The sequence below is a fragment of the Numenius arquata genome, chromosome 3, assembly GCF_964106895.1.
Source record: "Numenius arquata chromosome 3, bNumArq3.hap1.1, whole genome shotgun sequence".
NCBI lineage: Eukaryota > Metazoa > Chordata > Aves > Charadriiformes > Scolopacidae > Numenius > Numenius arquata.
Genome location: NC_133578.1, coordinates 34,572,002 through 34,594,653, shown reverse-complemented (window position 1 = coordinate 34,594,653; position 22,652 = coordinate 34,572,002). Strand labels below are relative to the sequence as shown.

Below are 22,652 nucleotides of genomic sequence, written 5' to 3'. Positions count from 1 at the left end.
CAGGTTAGACCCATGACACCCGTGTCGAGGGCATGATGTAAAGCTAATAATAATGTCCTGTCACTTCCGTCAAGCCTTTTTAGGCCATGCCATTGCATTCAGTTACCTATGGCTTGTGGCAGCCATGAATTCCCAGAAAAATTGAGACAAGAATCTTTTTGGTTTTGTCCCTTGCTTTCAAGGACTGGTTGGCAAAAGAAAACACATTTGTGATCTGGAAAAATATAGTTCTGCTCTGTAAATTGACTATGAAAATGGCATCTTGAGATTTTTCAGGTCTGTTCCCAAATGATATACATAATACAGTTTTAAAACATAGTTTTACAGATACAATCCTGAAGAACTGCGGAATTATAAATCAGTTTTGTTTGGTTGGGTGTCACTATTGCTAATAGGGATATTGTAGACTACAGAAGTATAAAAAGCAAAAATTTACTTGATAATGCAGGGTAAGGTCCAGCTCTCATATTCTCATACTTATTCTGTCAATGATGAAATTGGAAAAATAGTGACAAAAGATAATTATATATAATATATGCATATTATGTATATAAAAAATCCATTACAATACATGCATGGAAACCGGAGCTGGAAATACAAAGGAGCCATTTTAAGAAGTCATTTTGCAGATCAGAATCACACTTGCAATTCTACTGCCAAAGTGGGTCTGTTTCTATGGTTTTAAAACAAGAATACGTCTCTCCTGAGAACTCAGAGGCTGTTTTATATCAAACAGCAGCATTTAAATGAAAACTGATGAATCCAAAATCTTTAAGGCACATTACAGCAGGAATATATTTCTGCCTGTCTGTGGTGTGGTTTTTCAATGTATTTTCTAAATAGTGTAAGCATCAATTTTGTCTTACCTGAAACATGCAGATTTTTCTGAATGAAGAACATAGTCTGTAGTTCCAAAACACCAATGTTACCACGGGCAGTTCTCATTTGTCTGATGGCAAAGTATTTTTACCCATGACATATGGAGGTGAAGATTTAAAGTTGATACAAGTGATCAAGATTAAACAATTAACTCTTGAATTTTATTTATTTTTTTTTGGATTGTATGATAAGTAGATTTTATTAGCATTTGTGGTACTTTCCAGATATAGGCTTTTCTGGAATGGCTTGCATTTCTCATTGCTTGCTTTGCAGCTTCCCTGCAGCGCCAATAGGATGTGTGGGTGTATATTAGTCCCTTTGTTCCAAATTAATTTGCACTATTTGCAGCTCACAAAGAATAATATAAAGTAACATCATTAAAGAGAGTCTATGAGAACATGGTGAAATTTGGGATGATTGTGGTTGGAGTGGCTTTAAATGTGTTAATTTCCATCCCTGAATAATAAATAAAGGATGTACATTAATTATAGAGCAGTAAACCTTACAGAAAATCGGTGAATAAGAAGTCTAATAATTTTTCTTATAAAGTGAGGAAGAAAAAATTATGTTCTGGATTTGCATAGAATGAAGACACCCGAATGCTGTCAGTTTTGTTGATGCATCTTAATGTGTAATTAAGCAAAACCCATTTATCTGTGGTTTTTTTTTAATCCCAGAACGGTGACAGATTTTTGCTTTCAAAATGCTGGTTTATCTTAAAATGCATGACACTCAGTATGGGGCAGAAGGTGGGCCAGGGTAAGCCAAGCAAATCTTTTGCTGTAAGTTGATGTGGGTTTTTCCTCCATGGGTTTCCCTTTATTTTCTGGTTACAGTGAACTCAGCAACACATAGGAAGTTAGCTAAAACCACTAAATTTGCTCTGGGGTAAATTATGCAAAGCCACGATATTTTCCGTGGTTTTCACTCTAAACTTTTAACAGGTGTGTTGCAGGCTGTGCCAAAGTTTAAAAAAAAAAAAGAAATAAAAATTTGGGGATGCTTCAGCTCACTTGATGTGAGCATGGGCTTCACGTGAAACTGCAAACCAGTTGTGCTCTCTCTCAGATTGGGTTTTCTGAGCGTGAAAATTTAGATACTATGCTAATTAGAACTGTAGAAATACCAAGGGTAAAACAAGTACTCCAAAACTTGCATTTACAAGCACATATAAAAAATTAGTATCACCTGCAAGAGTGGTTGTCAGTGATCACTTTTTTTGATTAATTGCTTTTAAATAAATTTTAGGAGCAAATATCAAGCTTACTATCGTTAAGCAACCTTTGTGTTGATTCCTGTTCTTATCAAGCACCAAAACCTTATTTCCCTTTTGGAATGAAAAGACTTGTATGCAAAGTTTTTTCATGCATAAGTCTGCTCTGAAAAAAAAAAAAATCCCTTTTTATTATAGAAATCTCTGTTTATTAAAAATCTTAAAGGAGAAAAATCAGAAACAGTTCATTAGTTAACTATATAATTAACATCAGTTCAGTGTCACTTTTTAAATCCAACTTTATGCAAAACCCTGTGAAAATAGGTTCATGCTCTGAATTCAACAATATTTGAATAACTTGCCTTTTCAGAGGAAAGTACTTCAAATTCTCTGTTAAATTTGCAAATGACTGTATTCAGGTCATCCAAGGTAACTTTCTGACTTCTTGGTCCACGTTTTGGTTCATATATTTTTTGTACCCAGTTAGTGTTCCTATTTCAGGGAACACTTTGCATGCTTGTATGGTTTTTTTAGTATTTTCTGCCATAGAGCTTTATTAAAAAAAGTACTTGTGCAAACAAATTAATTCTTTGTATTCACTTTGAGGGTTTGTTTAACTTTTCAGGTCCGTAGAGAGTACAGGAAATTCTTCAGAGCCAATGCTGGAAGAAAAATTTATGAATTTACCCTTCAGCGACTTGTATGTATATATCCGTACAAAGCACGCGTACTTTTTCTGTGTTTTAATGTTTGTTTTCTAGCAAAATTAACAGCTGTATTATGGCCTTGATTTTCTTTGTAAGGAAACGTCCAAGCTAAGCATCTGGAAAATGGACAACTTAAGTATTCTGATGTTGTAAAGAAAGGATAGTGATAGTGTTTTGAAGGTGTGGGAGTGATACTAACTAAGCATTTGCCACACTCGTATAATATCTAAATCTGCATTTCTCAATATACCTGGCTTTTTAAATCCATATTCAGGTTTATGAAAGCTGAGAGTTGCAGCTTGGTAACTGTGATTTTAATCACAGAGCATCTGCTTTTCCTTGCTTATTTCGATAACTCTGGTATTTGAACGTTAATAAAACATCTTGCTTCAATTTTGTCACAGATGCAAAAATACTTCCTGGAAATGAAGAATAAGATGCCTTCTTTATCACCAATAGATAAAAACTGGCCAGCGAGACCTTACCTTTTCTTGGATTCAACTCACAAGGAGCTAAAGAGGATTTTCCATTTGTGGAGGGTAGGACACAATCTGGTCCAGTCTGTACAGAACTTCATCGCACAATTTTCAGTAGTTTTGTGTTGTTCATAAAGAGCTTATTTTTAGGATGTATTTCTTCCTGTTCCAGACAGGATATTTTATTTTTTTGGAAGGAGTGTGTCTTTTGATCTTTGTTTTTGGCCTGCAAGGGGTATAACTATCCTGCCTTCTCCCTTCTGGGGCTAGGGAGAGAGGATTGCTTCCTGCCATCAGCTTTTAACTTCATAGTGAAGCGGTGTGCCTGTTCCCTGTTAATTGGTAGCTTATACTTGTGTCCGTGGCCAGGACTGGGACTAGCTCTTAGCCCAACATTGGAAGTATTGCATGGAATTTTTTACTTATGAACTGCGGTTAGCTGAAATTTGTTTTGGATCTTTGTATGGAGAGAGCGGCGAGAATCTGTACAAGTGCTGATGAGATGCTTTACTAATCTTGTGGGCTACGGTTTCTGTGAATTGTCAAGGAACAGAAACCTTCTTTCTGCAAAATTCATCCTCTCAGCTATGTTTTGTTCTTTCTGTCTCTTTACATAAACTTCCACAATCGTGGAATTATGTATGTTTCTGGGAACCTTTTTAGCACAGTCTCCCAGGTGACTGGTATCTGATAGATTAAGCTTGCGTTCAAATGCAGCATGCTTAAATGATATGTTTTAGAGATTGTTTTTGGTGTAATTCCAAAGTATCTAGAATGAGCGAGGAGAAAAACACCTCTGCTGTTTGTTACTGTGCTGCGGCGGCATGTAGGATGGAGCTGAGTCACTTCAGAAGTATACAAAGAATGTGCATCTTGAGCAATAAGCAAACAATCTGTGGTCAAATCAGATTTGGAAGGATAATTTTCTGGTTTGTTTAATGTATCATGTTTTGTAGTGTAAAAAGTACAGAGACCAGTTCACAGATCAGCAGAAGCTTATATATGAAGAAAAACTGGAAGCAAGTGAACTTTTCAAGGACAAGAAGGCTTTATATCCAGCCAGGTAATGACTTATTCTGCTGAGTTTAGTGTACAATAAATTCAATATCCTTACATAGATTTAGGAAACTAAGTAAGATTTTGCCTTTTATCTTAAGCAGGAAAATGCCTTTTCTTTCTTTGACAATGTCCCTCCATCATTTTACTTTACAATCCTGGAAATTGATCTCAGTTTGCTTCTAACTTAGATGTTGTTGCCGTCCACTAATCCTGTGATACTGAGCACTGTCCAGAAGCCAGGACGTTTTGTTGTTCTGACCTCCATGACCTGTTCACATTGTAAAAGTTTGGAGAACTTCTAGAAGAGAGTAACTCTCACCCTTTCCCCTAGTTTCCATCATGCTCGTTCCTGCAACCAGTAAATGCAGAACTGAAAGGCTGTAAGTGACAATGTCACTCCCAGATGAGGTGTGCTCTCCCATTTTCAAACTCGGTACACTCAGCGTAATGCTCTAATGTGAAGAGTCGGTGATTTAAGAGTTAGATACATCTGTATATATCTTTTTGAAAGGATGCTTAAAATAAAAAACGCTTAAAAGTTAATTTCCATTTTAGAACTTTTTTTTTTTTTATAATTGGAGACTTTTTAAACATGAATTCTCTGCATGTAGGTTTTTTGGTTTCTCAGATGATTAAGTTCTTAAAAACTGGTAAATACTTGTCATTGCTACCTACAGAGCTAGCATTACTTAAGAAAGTGCAGTAGTATCTGATTTTACTTAAGGAATGCAATTTTTTTTTTTTTTTGCATGCAATAAAACTGACAAAATAGAGATCTGATGTCCTTGAAATGAATTGAATTGAACTTTTTAAGTGTTTATGAACTTAGGAATTGTGTTTTTCTTGAAAACAAAGGTCTTGTCCATCTCAGGAGAGTTTTCTTTTAGAAGCCATAGTTGGAGTTGAGCACGATCAAGGCACTGTAAAGCGAGAAGCACGGGTCAGTAAAGGGAAGAACAGGAATCTGCAAGAGTTGACAAGGGCAGTTCCATGCATGGAAAAGCTCTGCTTGGTTGTTTATGTTTTATTGGTTTTGTTTTGTTTCTTTTTTTAGTGACACATTTCCTTTTTTCTTGTAATGGGCTCAGTATGTTTCTCTTTCTTCCCTTCAGTAGATCTCTTATTTAATGGCTTTTTATGTTAGCCTGTGCTTTGTTCCTTACTTGCTTCGGGATGTCTTTTTATACTGCTGGGAAAAGAGAAAGACACTGCCTTTGGACTTTTCTAGGAGCAAACAGGTTTTTTTGCTTTGAGTCAGTATGCATCTGAACAGCATAGCACTCTGTGGGAAGGAAGGTTCTGGTTTGGTTCTTCTTGCACCAAGACTGAACAATGAAATATTATACAGCAAAATATATATCTGATTTATTTTTGTCCAAGACATTCTTACATGGTATATGTGATAGAAGGTAATTGTTGATTCATTTCAGTTTTAGCTTGTAAATCCTCATCATGTGATTAGGGACAAAGTCCACAGGGAATCTGCTATTTTGGTGACTATGGTTTCATAAAGCTAATTAATAAAAACAAAAAATCCCAAAGCTCCAACATGGTAGAAAGTTAGAATGCTTTCCCCACCCTGCACGCATTTAGAAACATTTCCATCTCTTTTTGTCTTGTATTCAGAGCTGATTAGCTCCTGTTGGGTTTTTTTTATTGGCCTGAGGGTGCAGGAAATTATTGTGTAAATTTTCTGATTAGTTAGTATGATAATAATTCATAGGATGTGGCTAATTTTCAATGTGTAATATAATTATTTAAGAACAGAGAGGTACTTCTCGTGAGTAATAAAATACCAGTACCCTTCTTTTTCTCTCCCATCTCCCTGTGTGATAGAGATGCAGTTACAAAGGTAGTGCTATTCCACATAATATATTGGTTCCTCCTGGGCTCTAGTCTTGGCAAAGCTTTGCATTTAGTACTTTGATTGTAATTTAATCAAAGTGATTAGCTAATAGACTTCCAAACAAAGCAAGCCGCAACTGTATTCATCAATTCTTAACTGATAGTGAAGCTCTTACTGTGTAACCCTGAGGTGGATAAAGATGGGGCGATTTGCAAGCACAACTCTTCTTCTTGAGGAAGAGCTGGTACACATTTAAGAAACAGCAGATCTGAAAGGCAAGTTCTTGTCTGTCAGTCTGGAATACCGAGGAGCGGAGGTGTCGGTCCTACTGAAGTTTTATTTCCTCTGCTTTCAGAGAGACTGCTATTGGGAGATTTTAAGTCAAAATTCATTGCATATGCAAGGATGTACTTATGTCTGATACCCATAGCAATTTGGCCCATTTAATTGGAAAATGTTTCCAGAACAAGGAAAAAAAAATAAATCCTATTACTGTTTTTGGTGATAAATTTCTTTATTCACCATCACTGTGCTGTTAATATGTACAAGATTCTATGTCTAATACACATACCATTTCTTACCCGTCCTCCTCCTTTCTTCTTTCCCCTCAGACAATGCGCTGGGAGATATATCCACCCTACTCTGTAGCAATTCCCAAGTTATTTTCAGCTGATGTAGTATGCACGCGTGGCACAGATTGATGCCAACACCACCGCACTGGGTGAATGGTGGTACTGACCTGAAGAGTCTTGGGGCAGAGCTCGGGGGCTGCGGTTTTCAGCTTCTGAGGGGACGGAGGAGAATTCCACTGCCATGACTTTCCCTGGCAGACAGTGTATCAAAGCTTAAGGATCTTTTTGGCAGTATAGAGTCATTGACAATGGTACTTGGTGTGTCTCCTGGCTGCATGAAGCCTGAAGCAGAATGTGATGGTTTCAGGAGGTTTACTTCTTCACTGCAATTCTTATTTAACTTGTGTTTCTCTTGTCTTTTGTTGGGCAGCGTTGGGCAGCCATTCCAAGGGGCTTACTTGGAAATCAGCAAGAACCCCAAGTACAAAAAACTTAAAGATGCTGTGGATGAAAAGATCATTATTGCAGAAGTTGTGAATAAGATCAACAGAGCTAATGGGAAGGTAATAAAATGGCATTGCTTTATCCAGAAGGGTAGATCATTTTTGTTATAAATGAATGGAGAGGGAGACTTCATTTCTGTCAGCTAATAGTCTGAGGATTTTAAAAAATGCCTCGTCTTTTTTAAGGGCAAGATTGGGAATGTTTGATTTATGTAAACTGGTGATTTTAAGCACCCATTTTAAATTTACATAAAGATTACTAAAATCTCGTTTGGGTTTGTAGTTTTTGGTGACTTTTTCAAATAAAAATGGTATTTCATCAACTGGTAGCAGGATGTGTTGATTCAAACTTAGATCTTCCATTTGCCGATTGAAAAAAAAAATACGTAAAGAATATTGTTCTTGTTCAATATTTAGAAAACTTAACCTTTCAAGGTTCACACTGTCATTCAAACTCCTGATTACCACATTTTATTATGTTTTAAAATTGTGAGTGGCATACTCTGGTAGCTTTGCCTATCTTCTGATTGATATCAAAAGTTTTTTGGAATGAAGAGACAAGTTTCTTGTATCATTTGAATAAGGCTGTTAAATATACTGGGTACTTTTTAAATCTGCCAACACAGAACTTGTTTTGCATTTAAATTATGCTTATTAAACCAGGAAGTAATATCCTCCCTTAGTAAATGTAATTGTTTTCACCATATCTGTCTAGATATTAGAAGTAGTAGATCTCAGCTTCTCAGATGTAGATGTCATTTGTGCGTTTTTAGGAGTGAAATTAGGTTGCCTGTTGTTGATGCCAAGTTAATTTTCTGGTTTAGAAGAAACTAATTAAATGAAGACAATATCTTTCCTGTACTTGCATAGCCTACAGCTCTCAAGATTTAAAAAAAAATATTAATAATGAGCTATGGTTCTGTGTGCTTAAGACAGCTACTTCTTAATAATAATAGTTAAGATTTTATTATTTAAAATTTTACAGGAGAAAAAGCTTTATGTAGATTAAGCTCTCATTTCTCTTTCTTACTATTTTCTAAGAGGAATTTAAGAACACACATTCATACTGTAAAAATATTTGTCATTTAAAAATATGAATGTGTATCATCCTAAAGAATAATTCCAATAGATAAGGGGAGGAGAACATAGTATTGAAAATACCTACATGATTTGTGTTGTTCTGCAACAGAGTTTTGGTGAATAACAGCAAATAGTGAACCGTAGTCCTGAATTAGCTGTCGCTGAAAAGGTACGTTGGTTTTCCTGAGGACTGACAGACCATGAGAAATGAGGTTGTCCTCATTTGCGCAGTTTCTGAGTTTCAGTTGCTGGATTTTATAACTGTAAGCTAGTAATTAAAGGAGCTGCTTATATCTAATAATATGTGCCAAAATGAGCTAAGCTTCTCAATCTATAATTAGACTCATAAATGAATTTGACCTGATTTCGACTCTCTGCAGCTTTTACTGAACATCATATGTTCATGTTTACTAATGTGGGCCAGGCTTATTAACTCTATGAACTGCTTGTAGTCTTAGTAGGTGCTCAATGAAGACCAGTTCTCTCTTTGTATAGATAATGGTTTGCATTTTTCTATTGTCACAGGCTACATCCAGGATTTTCTTATTAACCAAAAATAATGTTCTTCTTGCGGATCAAAAATCTGGGAATATCAAGTCAGAGGTTCCACTGGGAGATGTTACCAAAGTATCCATGAGCTCCCAAAACGATGGCTTCTTTGCAGTGCACCTTAAGGAGGTTGGTTACAACTTTATAACACAATAATACGATGGTTTTACGTGCAGTAAAATAAAAATTGTCCATTGATTATCTTGTAACATTAAATCATAGTGGTTAGCCTGTAGGTTTAGAAGTTTATTGAACTTTGCCATATCTGCAAAAAACTTGATTTAAAAGTACTGAAGCCAAATGAGAACAGTTACCACATTATGAATGATCATTTACTTGTAAAAATCAGACTTCTCACTTCACTGTAACCTCTTTCATATAAGTCTTCCTGACATAGTGGCAAAATATTTCTCTCTTTATGGGATACTAAGAAATCTATGTTATGGCACAGCTAATTTGGTTACTCAGTTCTAAAGAACTTTAGTTCAGTGCTGTATGTGCTTTGCTGCACTGTCAGCGTTGCTCTGCTAAAATCGTTAAGCTGGCATTTGTATTCTAGCTTAAATAGATTTGAGAAACGTCATATACAGTCTCTTTTCGTACTGACCACCTTTGTCCTAACACTGGTGTTGGTAATTGGGTTCTGTTCCTTTCTGAAAATATTGTGAGCTTCCTGTGGTGTAGCCAGCAGAGGGATACAGAAACACTATAGTTTTGTAGGACAAATGAAGGTGACCCTCCTTTAGGGTCAGAAGGCCTTTTTAACTTTCTAAACAGGTTTGCAGTTTATTTGAGAGTTAATTGCATTTTGATCCTATACACTGCACTGCACCCCTATTTAATTTACAAGACTGTTGTTTCATTGCACTGGGAGGAGAAGACTCCTTGTAAAATCTCCTGCTTGGCTGGCATTTAATATTTTTCATATTCTAGGTTTTGGTAGTCCTAACTACTTTTCTTTCTGTTTCAGGGTTCGGGAGCAGCTGGTAAAGGAGATTTCCTGCTCAGCAGCGATCACCTTATTGAAATGGCCACTAAACTTTATCGCACTACTCTCAGCCAAACCAAACAGAAGCTCAACATTGAAATATCTGATGAGTATGTTTCTTGTTTGCTTAAAAGTGCATTTCCTTCAATGCAATGTGCTAAAAAGTATCTAATGTTAGAAAAACAAAACACTGTTGTGTAACTAATACTTCTTTTCTCTTGCCAGAATACTTGTAAATCCAATTTTCAATGTGTACTCATTCCTAGTATTCATTTTGGCTCTTATTTCCTTGAAAATCATTAGAGAAATAGTACTTTTCTTACAGTTTCAACTAAGGCTACGAAGCAGAATTGTTGCTGTAGAAATAATTAAGAGATATATTGAGAGAATAATTTTGTGTGTGACTGAAAAGTTCACATATTCTTATGAGGTGTATGTCAGTTGGTCAGAGCGGACACCAGGTGCCAAGTTCCAGTGAAAACAACCAAAATAGAATGAAAAGCTCCTCCCCAAATACACATAATGATGGTGCTTCTAATGTATATAAAGCTCTACCTTCTTTTTTGTGAAGATGAAAAATGTATTCTTAAAATTCCTGCTGATAGTTTTTGAACCACCTGTTGTTTTGGGATTTTTGGTTGTTAAAAAGCTTTGTTTGATGAAAAGCTTGCATCTCAAATTATTTCTTTCTTCTTGGTGCAATTTCATATTTTGGCCTTAAGTTAGGACTGCATTTGCAGTGTTTATAGCTATGGAACAAAAATGTTCATGTGTGTGTGAACTCCTAAAGCCTGCTGAGTAAGAGTCCCTCACTTAGTCCACCATTGTTATGCACTCAGTTTGTTGTGTGCAGCAGTGTTGATTTGGTGGGTTTATTCATTCTGAATAAGGAAGAAAATTTGGAACACTTTAACAATAGTGAAATAAAATTTCTGTAGGCAAAAACTGAACCTTTTATCTGGCTGCACAGCACTGCTTATATTCTAGTCATGATGATTAGTACAGTTTCTATCTGTTCAGATTTGAGAGTTTATTTAAAAGCTAATTTTGCTCTTTCCTTGAAAATGGTATCTGCCATTTTCCTTTGTTCTGTTACCAGATGTGATCTTATTTGCTCAAGGGTGTGCGTTTTTAGCCTCTAAAAGAGTGTGGCTGTCCCCAGTCAGATTCTAATTTAATGATGGCTACAAAGGAATAAACTACTAAAACAAAGTTTAAGCATGCATTGCACTGGTCTGGACTTGCCCGCCTTGGGTCTGGAAAACAGTCTGCTTTCTGAGAGTCTTGCATTGGGATGTGGTTTTGTTTCTTGTCTTGCAGATTAAAAACATTCAAGTGTGTATTGCTATTGAGTTTATCCAGACTAAATAATTTTAAGTCGTTTGGTTCTTTTTTAGCAGTTCCATCGGTGAAGCAGTACTCTCTTCTCCCTCCTGGAGTTTAGATACAAGCACAACTAGGAATTGAGGAGAAAATGTGGCCTTACTTTGATTATTGTACACTTATTTTGGGGAAGAGAGCTTATATAAGTAAAAATGCTGCTCATCCAGGGGTATGTCTAGTAAGAGACATACTGCTTATATATGTAATAATGGAACAATGGGCCTAGGAAAATGCAGCCTTGGTGACAAGAGAGGATGACTGTAAGACCTACTTGTGTTTTCCGGATGCCTGCATGGCTGGGAACGCTGAACAAGTTAATCTCTGAGCGTCTGGGCTATGCAGCAGGAAAGCAGGACTAAAGGGCAGCTCAGCGCAGGAGAGGCCACTTCCTCCCCTGAGCTCTGCCGTCAGCTTGATTTGTGGTTTCCGGCTGGAGAACAAATTCTTTGAAGTTTTTGGCCTCTGCTGGAGGACTTTTTAAGGATGCTAAAAGGGAAAATCTGCTGTATTACAAAGGACGTTTTAGGTCAGCAACCGCTGCATGTGAGCCAAAAGGCAGCGCTGCCCTGTTTATTGCTTTTAATCTCGCTATCCAGATCAGTGAGAAGTTTGAGGCTCCACAGGAGCCTGCTGGTTTGGTTTTTTGGTTGTTTCCTTTTTTTATTTTTTATTTTGTTTTAAAGCAATTCTCCACATTCAATAAAATTTCTCTTCCAGTAGAAAGCAAAGAGTCAAATCCAGATTAATTTATCCTGGACTGTAGGAAATGCCTAAATTCGGAGATCTCTGGGAAGGAAGTGAATTTTCCCAATTGCTGAGCAGGGGTCTGTGAAGGCTAACTAAGGATTAGAAACATGAGAGCTGCTAAAATACCAGCTATACTAAATTAAACGTAAACCAGAAGAAGAGCACTCCCAATGTTGCTATAGAAGTACTTAGCTTCCTTCCATGAAAACAGAAAAGTCCCTTTGGATGATGGTGAACTACTTGGAAATAGTCTTTGCTGCATTTCTGGTACATTAGAAATTCTGTTTTAAACTGCCTTCTAAAGGAATAGCAAACTAACTATTGTAAAAGGTCCACAGTTACAGGCAAAAGGTAATAATTAAGAGACACTACCTGAAGGAGACTCAAGCCATACCATAACCTACTGCTTTTTTTAATTCCCCAACTCTTAATATTAATACAGACCTGAAAGTGACATCTTTTGGAGTGATGCTCAGAACGAACAGGAAAGGACTTTTGCTCCTCGTGGTTTTTTTCCCACCTTTAACTAAAATGTATCTTATTCCCTCTCCTAGATTTCTGGTCCAGTTCAGACAAGACAAAGTGTGCGTGAAGTTCATACAAGGCAGCCAGAAAAACGGCAACATCCCAACTTGCAAGCGAAAAAACAATCGGCTTCTTGAAGTGGCTGTCCCTTAACTGCAGCTGGTGACTCTACCTTTCACGGACTTGTTTCTTTGTAATAGTGCAATTTCAGTTTTTGGTTTTGCTATTTTTATCCCTTTCTGGAGCTGTTGATGGCTAATAGCTTTAGAAACCCTTGGCAAAACATTTGATCAATCAACTTTTTAATCTTTTTGTTCATGCCGGTGCTTTAACCCTCAAAATGCAGATTTTCACCCAGTGAGGCAATTTTTACCAGCTGGCACGTATCTGTCATACACAAATCATTCTCTTTGTTTAGGGGTCATATTTTAGTGCAGCATACCGTAAACCCACATATTAATGATAAACTACTCATATTCCTTAGTCTAGAAATCCGCTTAACAGGAACTATACATGGCTTTGATGCTTGATGACCACTTGTGCCCAGTGTCTTTTCATACCAACCTGTTCTGGTGTTCTGACGGGCTCCTTGCTTGCCAGCGCTGGGGAGACCAGCGCAACGGAGACTGACACACTAACTCCTGTAGTTAACACTAGGACCCATGTAACTCGATCTTTTAGTCAATACAGCACAGGAACATCTAATTCTGCAAAACAGAAGGAATATATGATTATATAAGCAGCTATATGCATAATTTTATAGTAAAAAATACAGACATTTTGCAAATGGGATTTTTAACTAAGTCAGGTGTTTTTAATGACTTTATACAGTAGAAATCAGTAAAACTTAAAAAGCTTGTTTCTTTCACAAAAGCTACACAGTTCAAGGCGTATATTCTGTTTTGCTTTTTTTCTTTTAAATTATCAATTAATATTAGAGCCTGAAAAATGCAATAGTATTCATAACACAAGTAAATGCTAGATATTTAAACAGCTAGTTATCAAGTGAAAGGTTTGAGCCTTTCTTTTAGATATTGGCATGTACAATGTGCAATAAAACATACATGACATTTTGTGAAAAATTATTTATGATACATTTTTGTGTGCAAGAGAGAGGATTGGTGCAGCCTGCATAGACAATGTGTAGGGGTTAAAATAGATTTGTGTTGTTAATTTGCAGTTTTTTAGAGTGTACACTACAGTTGTCAATTTGGGAAGAATACTTAGAATTAAAAAATCCTTAATTTGGGGGTCTGTATATAAATTGGTATTACGGTAATAAAACTGTTCTAATTCTGTGCTGTTTGGTACTCCTATGTTATAACCATATTTTTGTACTCCAAACTATTTTATATAACTCGTGTGCCTGATGTAAATGCATGCACAGAAAATGCAATCAAGAGCTGCATTATAAACTTTCAGTGTAACTGATTGCACTTAATGTTTTATAAGCCAGAAGCATTAGTTGAAATCCTGAAGAGGAGAGATGCATTTTTAGGTATAGAAGTAACTACTCACGTGAAGGGTTTGCTGGATGTGACTGTTTGATTTTTTCATGCAAGGGCAGTTGAGAAAGCATTGTGGTTTTGCAGACTGATATAGGACAGATTAAGACCCTGGGTATCTGATGTGCGGTGCTGGAAGTCCAAGCATAAATAAAGGAAAGATAAAGAAAAGTTCAGAGTCTCGTTACTCTCCTGGTGGTAAAGTGATGTAGCGCTCATGGCTATGAAGGCTCCTCTGGGTAGTTCAACGTTAATGTCGGCTCTCTGCGTTGAAACTGTATTTGCTGCAATAGATGTTCTAGTTCTAATGGTGGCCTCTTATCAGTCTGAAAAAAACAGCTGGCTTGGGTTATACCACAATTTGCTATGGGATTAAAGTAAATGATTTTGCTATGATTTGGATGCAAAACAATTGTTTTAACTGGTTGCTTGATGTTGCTGTTAAAAGTCCACACACATGACCTTGAAAGGTGGGAGTAATCAAAACATGTATTTTCCAAACTATGACCAAAAGTTGCCTCTTCCTTATGATCTTTGTTTGAACCCTTCTTTTAATAATCGAGTCAGGTTAATAGTTTAGTAAAACTTAAATCATTTTACATGTATTGTAATTAGAGATGCTTACAAAGGAGATCCCAGTATTGATTTGTAATGTGAAATTGGGATACTTCAAAGGAATTATTCCATTGTCTTAAGAAGATGACACATAATAACATGGTATCTAAAACTCCTAAATCCTGTACTAGAAATGCTGCTTGGTAAAGATTGGAGGGTTTGTAAAACTGTTCAGTATCTTGAAAGCCTTACAGTAAGAACCACACAGGGCAAATTTTTAAAATGAATACAAAAGTAAGGAAAAACATTTAAAGTTTGATGTAATCCTGTAGTTGCTTGCAGGTAGGAAATGGGAGAGTTTAGATTAAGTGCATCTGGATATTTGGCCCATGAAATTAGGGTATTGCAGGATAATATTAGGATATTTGATCAACCCCAGGCAGAACCAGTACACATCCCTTTTATTTTTTTTCATCTTTGCAGCAAGTCATGGTAGCCATACCTCCAAAAGACTGGAAGAGGGGCAAATTCCTCACCTTGGTTTCTGTTGTTTCATTTCTTTTTCTGGACCTTTACAATTTTTACCTCGCATATTAGCTGGTACTTTGTGATAGTTACCATTCGACACTTAAATATTTCTTAATGTGCAGAGCAAGTTTTGCTGAACATGAGTAATGTAGATATGCTAGATGAGTCATGGTATCTTGATGTTTAGATTTAAGTATCTAGGATGTTGGAAATAAAAAAGCAAGGTCAGCTAGTTGTTTGTTTTTTCTTTTTCTTTTTCTCTGTTTTCTTGTATAGCCTTCTAAATGGAATTACAAAGAGAAGACTATTCCTGCTATGGTGCTAACCGTATGCATCCTTTTACTTGTAAATTTGAATCTGTCATCTGAAAGCTGGGCAAGGATCATTAAAAAAAAATGCAGTTTGTTGCATGATACTTTCCAGAATCAAATAAAATTCTATTCCTGGACCTGTACTTCCTCTATATCTTTATCTTCCTTACTGCCATCAAATCTAAAAATTGTGGGTGATGGGATTTTAGGTTAAATATACACAACACTGGTGTGTGACTTGGAGAGAGAAGGAATTTTTATTTTGTATTTGATTCCTTAAGAAGTAGCATGTCTTCCTCAGTAATTCACAGTAACCTTTTTTGGTGTAATTCTACAGTGCAAGTCCTTTCCTCGACATAGTTTTCTCTGCAAGTTCTGCAAACTCATCTTTCCTAACATTAGAATTTAGTCCAATTCCCTAAGAACAGTATTATTAGCCAGACTAAGCTGATTTTTAAAAAAAATGGCTTTGAGACCCAAACCTATCATGTTCCATGTTTTGTTTTGTGATTTTTTTTTTTTCTCTTTTATCTTATACATAAATCAGGATAAAAATGTTAATTTTTGTTCATCATACAAATTATGGAAAGAAAACTAAAATGTAAAATCAGAAAAAGCATCTTCAGTTTTAATCCGGGTTTGTTTTCATTGCAAAAATCAGGCCCTTTTCCTAAAGAGTTCTGGGGGGAAAAAACAGAAGAATTAATTCAGAATTTTGATATGAAATGAGACTATTTTCCCCAGTTGGTGTAAATTTCACTGTTAATTCTTAAACTTTTAAATCCTTAATCTTGAAGAACGACATATTTTCCATATTCTACAGAATATGGAAATGGTTATTTGAAAAGATTTCACTGTAGTGTGATGGCAGTGGGCAGGAGGGAGATGCACATGTCTACGCTGCTTTGGACATTAGAACTTCCCAACACATGTTTCGAAGACAGAACTGCAAGTGTTTTATGGAGACGCCGCCAACTTACAACAATACAGGCAAGTGGGAGTTTTAAGTAATCTCTAGCATCACTAACAGATGAGTTCTGGCTTTCCTCCTGTCTAGCTTCCATCCTTACTGGAGTATTTTGTAGTTTACGCAAACATTTGACTGTGAGTCGGGGTGCAATTCTTTACCAATGTTTGTAAAACCCCTCAGAATGATTAAAATTCTCTGGGTGCTGCTTTTAGTCGTGTAGTTTAAAATAATTACGTGTTATATCACTGTCCCATGACCTTCCAGTTAAACGTTAACTAAACGTTGTTGGCACGTAGCACGATCTTGTCGCCATTCCAGCACGGTATTTGCTAGTTTGCAATACAGACCTGTCTGTCTGAAATTCCATGACCTGTTAAGTAGTTTCAGGAGACTTAATTCAGGCAGTGAATTAACCTCCCTCAAACAGAACAGACTTTGCATGCCAGTCCCAGTTACAGCGAGGCTTCCCATTTTATGACTAGCTGGAGTCTTTCCTCCTAGAGATGTAGGTAAAGGGAGGTTTAGTGTATGAAAAAAACCAAACAACCTTCATTGCCGAGTGGGTTGGTGGAGCAGTATTTGCTTCTGCTGAAACATCGGATGTACGAGCGGTCACAGCTCTAAGCACACACTGCATGTACACTGCACGGAAGAGCCAATTTCGTTCTTGCAGGGTAACGCTGGCAGCAGTATCGTAGAATCACAGAGTACTTGCTCGTTCAGCGGCACTGAGTCTCTTCGATCTTCTGCACTTTTGACATGGAGTATACAGAGGATGGAGGATTGTGTAATCCTTGTAAAAATGTATTTACATGAATTTGGGCAGGGTTGGTTTGGCCAGTCTCAAAAAATTAACTGGAATGCAGAGAGGAAAAAGGTGCTTCTATGAATTTGTTGTTTTTTCAGGAAACACATTGCATTTCTGTCTGGCTGAGCCCTAGCTTACTGTAGACAATTTAAAGGATTGGGGCTGAGAGGAATATCAAACTTAATCCCAACAGGTTATCAGCTAGAACCAGTTCTGCTCCTGTTCCCTTGCGCACATGAATGAGTTGGGTATTCAGGCTTTAACTTAAAATGAAAGTTAGGAAAGTTTTGAGGGCATTGCAGTTCACTTTGATCATAATCAATTGACGATCAATTATGTCCTAAAAGATTTTTAGAAACACATTCCCTCTCTCCTTCATCCTAAAGAAAAAAAAGACATTGACATCTGACTGTGAACTGGCTGGGCAAAATTTTGAAGTATGAAGCACAAAAGCCTTTTTCATGAATGAAAAGAAAATTTGAAGAATCTGACTATCTCCTCTTAATAATTCAACTGATTTCCAAGGGTGCATCCTGCACTTAACCCAAGGTAAGAATCTCTTGGCTGTATAATATTCCGCTATTTGTGGTCTTTAATTATTAGAGAAAAGATGAAAACTAAATACTCCTCTGGGCAGAGAATCTTCCCTGAAACACGGCAAAGCACCAGGGATCTGTCGGGAGTCCTCCTGTAGGAGACCTTGCCCAGGCCTCCGGGACTTTACTGCCCAGTCTCATCTTCACCCTCTGAAACTTCGAATGCCTTTTAGGCTGTTCTTTTCTGAAAGGGCAAGTGTAGGGTGCCGCACCTGGGGAGGAATAACCCCACACACCAGTAGAGGTTGGGGGTTGACCTGATGGAGAGAAGCTCTGTGGAAAAAGACCTGGGAGTCCTGGTGGACAACAGATTGACCATGAGCCAGCAATGTGCCCTTGTGGCCAAGAAGGCCAATGGCATCCTGGGGTGCATCAGGAGTGTGGCCAGCAGGTCGAGGGAGGTTATCCTGCTCTATTCTGCCCTGGTGAGGCCCCATCTGGAGTACTGTGTCTCCCCAGTTCAAGAAGGTCAGGGAACTGCTGGAGAGGGTACAGCAGAGGGCTACAAAGATGATTAGGGGCCTGGAGCATCTCTCTTATGAGGAGAGGCTGAGGGACTTGGGTCTTTTTAGTCTGGAGAAGAGAAGGCCAAGGGGGGATCTGATCAACACCTATAAATACTCAAAGGGTGGGTGTTAGGAGGATGGGGCCAGTCTTTTTTCAGTGGTGGCCAGTGACAGGACAAGAGAAAATGGGGACAAACTTGAATATAAGAAGTTCCACCTAAACATGAGGAGGAACTTCTTCACTTTGAGGGTGACAGAGCATTGGAACAGGCTGCCCAGAGAGGTTGTGGAGTCTCCTTCTCTAGCCACATTCAAAACCCGCCTGTATGTGTTCCTGTGCAACCTGCTCTAGGTGGACCTGCTTTAGCTGGAGGGTTGGACTAAATGATCTCCAGAGGTCCCTTCCAACCCCATATCATTCTGTGGTTCTGTGAAAGTGGGAGACGATGCTTTTTGCCACCACGAATGGTCATTTTTACTGGCCTGGCAATGTTCCTTCTGGACATTACAAATCCTTTCCTCACCAGGACCTTGACTCCGGGTCGTCTGAGAGATGCTGGGTGCTGTTTCCCGCTATGGCTCTCATCACGTTCCAATTTCCTCCTGCCCCCATACCCTCCTGCCTCTGATGTTCTCTGCAGTGATGAAGGGAGGCATGTATCTCCAGCATAAAGCAGCAATGTATTCTTTTAAGCTATTTTCTTCCATTATCTACCACTGCATCTTGACACCTTGGTTTCAGCTGAACATACGGGAAATGTTTTATTTCCCTTCTAACCAAGAGCTGTTTTTAATGAAAGATGCTTTGTGTTCCCTTTTGAGTTAACTTGTTAGCTGTATCAGTATCACCAGTGTTTCCTAAAATTCTGACAAAAAGCAAAACTGAAGCCTGAAATGTGAAAAGTTGCTATTACTATGCTCTCTGTCTCTTCCTGTTAGAAGAGAAATCCACTCGAAGCGATGTTGTGCTGAAGTCCCTGCTGGCTTGATTCACTGCATGCAGCCTTCAAGGTTGTTGTACACGCTTCTTGTAGCCCGAAAAAAGGAATCCATCAGAATATAAAGTCGGTAGTTTCTAACTGTGGTGCCAGAAGGAGTGAACTCATTTATATTCAGATGCAAAGGAGCATTAAACAGCTGTGAATATGCTTATGTGTGCTTTTACTTGTCTTTATGCTGCTATAGCTAGGAGAGGGACCTTGGAATAAATTTAACCATGAAGATTCCGATTGGAGGTGTTCAAAGCAATGCTGTCCGATCAAAATCACCATAAGCTATTGATTAACATTTAATAATGAAGTCCAAAAGTTGTGGATCAGCTTGCAGTGGAAGGTCCTAAATGCTGACTGCATCCCAAACTTCTTAATATTATATGAGGATTGTGGCCTTGTAATGAGTTTTCATGAGCTGTTCTGGGGATAATGCAAAAAATAAAGAATAATAAATTTCAGCTATTTCTGATAGAGGAAAAAGGCATTTGTTTTAAACCAACAGCAAACTCATTGCAACATAAAGGTATGATTGTTTCCAGCTCACAGACGGCCCATTCCTGGCACAGAGATGTTCTCCTTGACCGTCCTTTATTAGAAAGCTATATTTAGAAAGCGTTGCTGTATTGACATCATGGGATGTCCTGCACGTGCTTGGCTCCCGAGCACCACATGGTCCTGGCAGGTGGTTTTCTCCCTTCTGTTGAGGCAGAGGTAGGCTTTCTCAGGGTATAAAACCAAACAAATGGAAAAAAGAACAAACTGGAGAAGAAAGGGGGACCGTGAGCCAGATCCATGCTTCAAGTGTCAGTCCCATATTCAGGCTCTTCTGCACAAAGGAGGTGAGGAAACCCTTTCCAAAGAGAGGAGAGCATCTTCTCCAGCTGCCAGGCTCCGGGATGCTGTGGGTGAGGGCCTGCATCTTCCTCCAGCCAGGGTGGAGCAAAGCCTGTTATAGATTTGATCTATATACAGGCTTTGATCTGATACAGGCTGGAGAGGTGGGCCCAGAGGAACCTCATGAGGTTCAACAAAAGCAAGTGCAGGATTCTGCACCTGGGAAGAAACAATCCTCAGTATAAATACAGACTGGGGGATGAGGTATTAGAAAGCAGCCCTGAGGAATGGGACTTGGGGGTGCTGATGGACGAGAAGCTGGACATGAGCAGGCAGTGTGCTCTCGCAACCCAGAAGGCCAATCACATCCTGGGCTGCATCAAAAGAAGTGTTGCCAGCAGATCCAGAGAGGTGATTCTGCCACTTTGCTCTGGTGAGACCTCACCCGGAGTACTGTGTGCCGGTCCGGAGCCCTCAATATAGAAAGGACATGGACCTGATGGAGCGGGTCCAGAGGAGGGCCACCGAAATGATCAGGGGGCTGGAGCACCTCTGCTATGAGGACAGGCTGAGGGAGCCGGGGTTGTTCAGCTTGGAGAAAAGGAGGCTCCAAGGAGACCTCATAGCGGCCTTCCAGTACCTGAGGGGGGCCTACAGGAAGGCTGGGGAGGGTCTGTTTACAAAGGCCTGCAGTGACAGGACGAGGGGCAATGGTTTTAAGTTGGAGAAGGGGAGATTTAGATTGGATATTAGGAAAAAGTTCTTTACCGTGAGGGTGGTGGAACACTGGAACAGGTTGCCCAGGGAGGTGGTTGAGGCCCCTTCCCTTGAGATATTCAAGGTGAAGCTCGACGAGGCCCTGGGCAACCTGGTCTAGTTGGGGGTGTCCCTGCTGACTGCGGGGAGGTCGGACTAGATGACCTTTGGAGGTCCCTTCCGGCCTGGACTAATCTATGAATCTATGAATCTATTTTTGTGTTACTGTGCTAATCCCGGTCTGTGGTGTTATTTAGAGGCTTCCCTTGGTGCGGCTTTCTCCCCGCCCTCAGTTTTGCACTGCCAGATGTCCCCTTTTCTGACATTACCCCAGCGTCTCCTACAGCCCCCTTTTGCCCATCTCTGCTAGGGCTCAATGACACTTGCAAGGTATTTCTAGAAACTGGTGGGATGTAAGGGGGAGCAGGAAATCTTTCCTGAAGGGAGACCAAATCAAAGGCCCGGTATGGGTAAGAGGCGTCGGGGAAAAGGTGCTGGAGCTGCAGGGCATTAGAAGTTTGTTAGTGACTGCTAAACCCCACCCACCTGCCTCGGCGTGTAGCTGCTTTGCTGCTTCAATATTGGAGACTTGGGCTCAGAACCCAAGAGTATTGGTCAAAATGGCAGATATCTTACTTGTGCTTCACGGATGGCACCTTGTGAGGTTCAGCACGGGGCTTTCGGATTTTGTAGTTACCCTGTTCAATACTGATGACAACTTTAATTGGTGGGAAAGACGTTTTCTGGGAGGTGAGGAAGGGTTGCTCTCGCCATAGTGCTTGTAAAGCTCTTCTCCGCGTCCTCACCCGGAGTGTGGGAACGTATGTACTTCAAAGAAATGAAAATGCGCATGGTGTGTGAACAGCTTTGGCCCGACACATCCACTGGATGCGACTCCTCATTATATAAAGGATTTGACCACTTTGTTCCTTGGAGATTGTTCCTGGCCTCCTGTGGAAGCTTTAGTTCAGGGTGGGGTTTTTTTGTTGTTTGTTTGTTTGTGGGTTTTTTTTTATTTTTCCACTTGCGCTGTGACATAAAGGTCACTGTGGCTTTAAGGATATGTCTTTTTCCTCATGAAAAAACTTTAACGCAGAAGGGCAAATTTCCTTGTTTCTTTTTTTTCTCAGACTGAACTGGCTACTAATGGAGTCAAAAAATATTGAAAAAAAAGAAACAAAATGGATCCTAGCAACTGCAAGTGAGACCTGTATTTATAGCTATTTCTTTCCTAAAAATGGCTGGAAAAGTAAAACTGAGGCTGTGGTTTCATGTTTCAGCACGAGCTGAACCAGCATGTTTTCTGCAGCAGCATGGCCCGGTCCTTCCTGCCCACGGCTCTGGCTGTGCCACCCTGACCCTGCGATGAGCCAGGGCTCTGTGCTGGACGGGCAGAGAAGTCGCCCTGTGACAGGGACTGTGGGGGGGGACGCAGGTCCCTGCGTGGCCCAACGGGGCTGGCCAGGGGAGGAGGACTCGGGGAACTGTGAATTTGGCTCGGGCGTGATGTGAAACCACACGCTGGGATAGCAGTTGTGTTTTCTGAGGTCTCAACGGGTTTCAAGGACTTCATGAGTTCTCTTAGATGACTGTGTGCCAAAATCCCAGGTTTTCTAACTTAAGACAGACAAGCGATAGAACAAGAGGAAACGGCTTCAAGTTGCTCTAGGAGAGGTTTAGATTGGTTTGGTTTAGATTCTTTTCACCCAAAGGGTTGTCAAACATTGGAACAGGGTGCCCAGGTAAGTGGTGGAGCCACCATCC

General features: G+C 39.2%; 1 protein-coding gene across 3 annotated transcripts in view; it reads left to right on the top strand.

The window, feature by feature from the left end:
- MYO1B (myosin IB) overlaps positions 1–15,567 on the top strand; it is a 114,043-nt gene extending 98,476 nt beyond the window's left edge. For 2 of the 3 annotated variants that reach the window (XM_074145755.1, XM_074145753.1), the window contains 7 exons: positions 2,718–2,792; positions 3,204–3,338; positions 4,232–4,338; positions 7,183–7,315; positions 8,861–9,013; positions 9,855–9,982; positions 12,557–15,336. In XM_074145755.1, the coding sequence (XP_074001856.1) occupies positions 2,718–2,792; positions 3,204–3,338; positions 4,232–4,338; positions 7,183–7,315; positions 8,861–9,013; positions 9,855–9,982; positions 12,557–12,680 (855 nt within the window). In that variant the 3' untranslated portion in view covers positions 12,681–15,336. Of the gene's footprint in view, positions 1–2,717; positions 2,793–3,203; positions 3,339–4,231; positions 4,339–7,182; positions 7,316–8,860; positions 9,014–9,854; positions 9,983–12,556 lie in introns of all 3 variants that reach the window. The other variant, XM_074145754.1, reaches the window with a different exon arrangement.
- Positions 15,568–22,652: the final 7,085 nt, after the last annotated feature.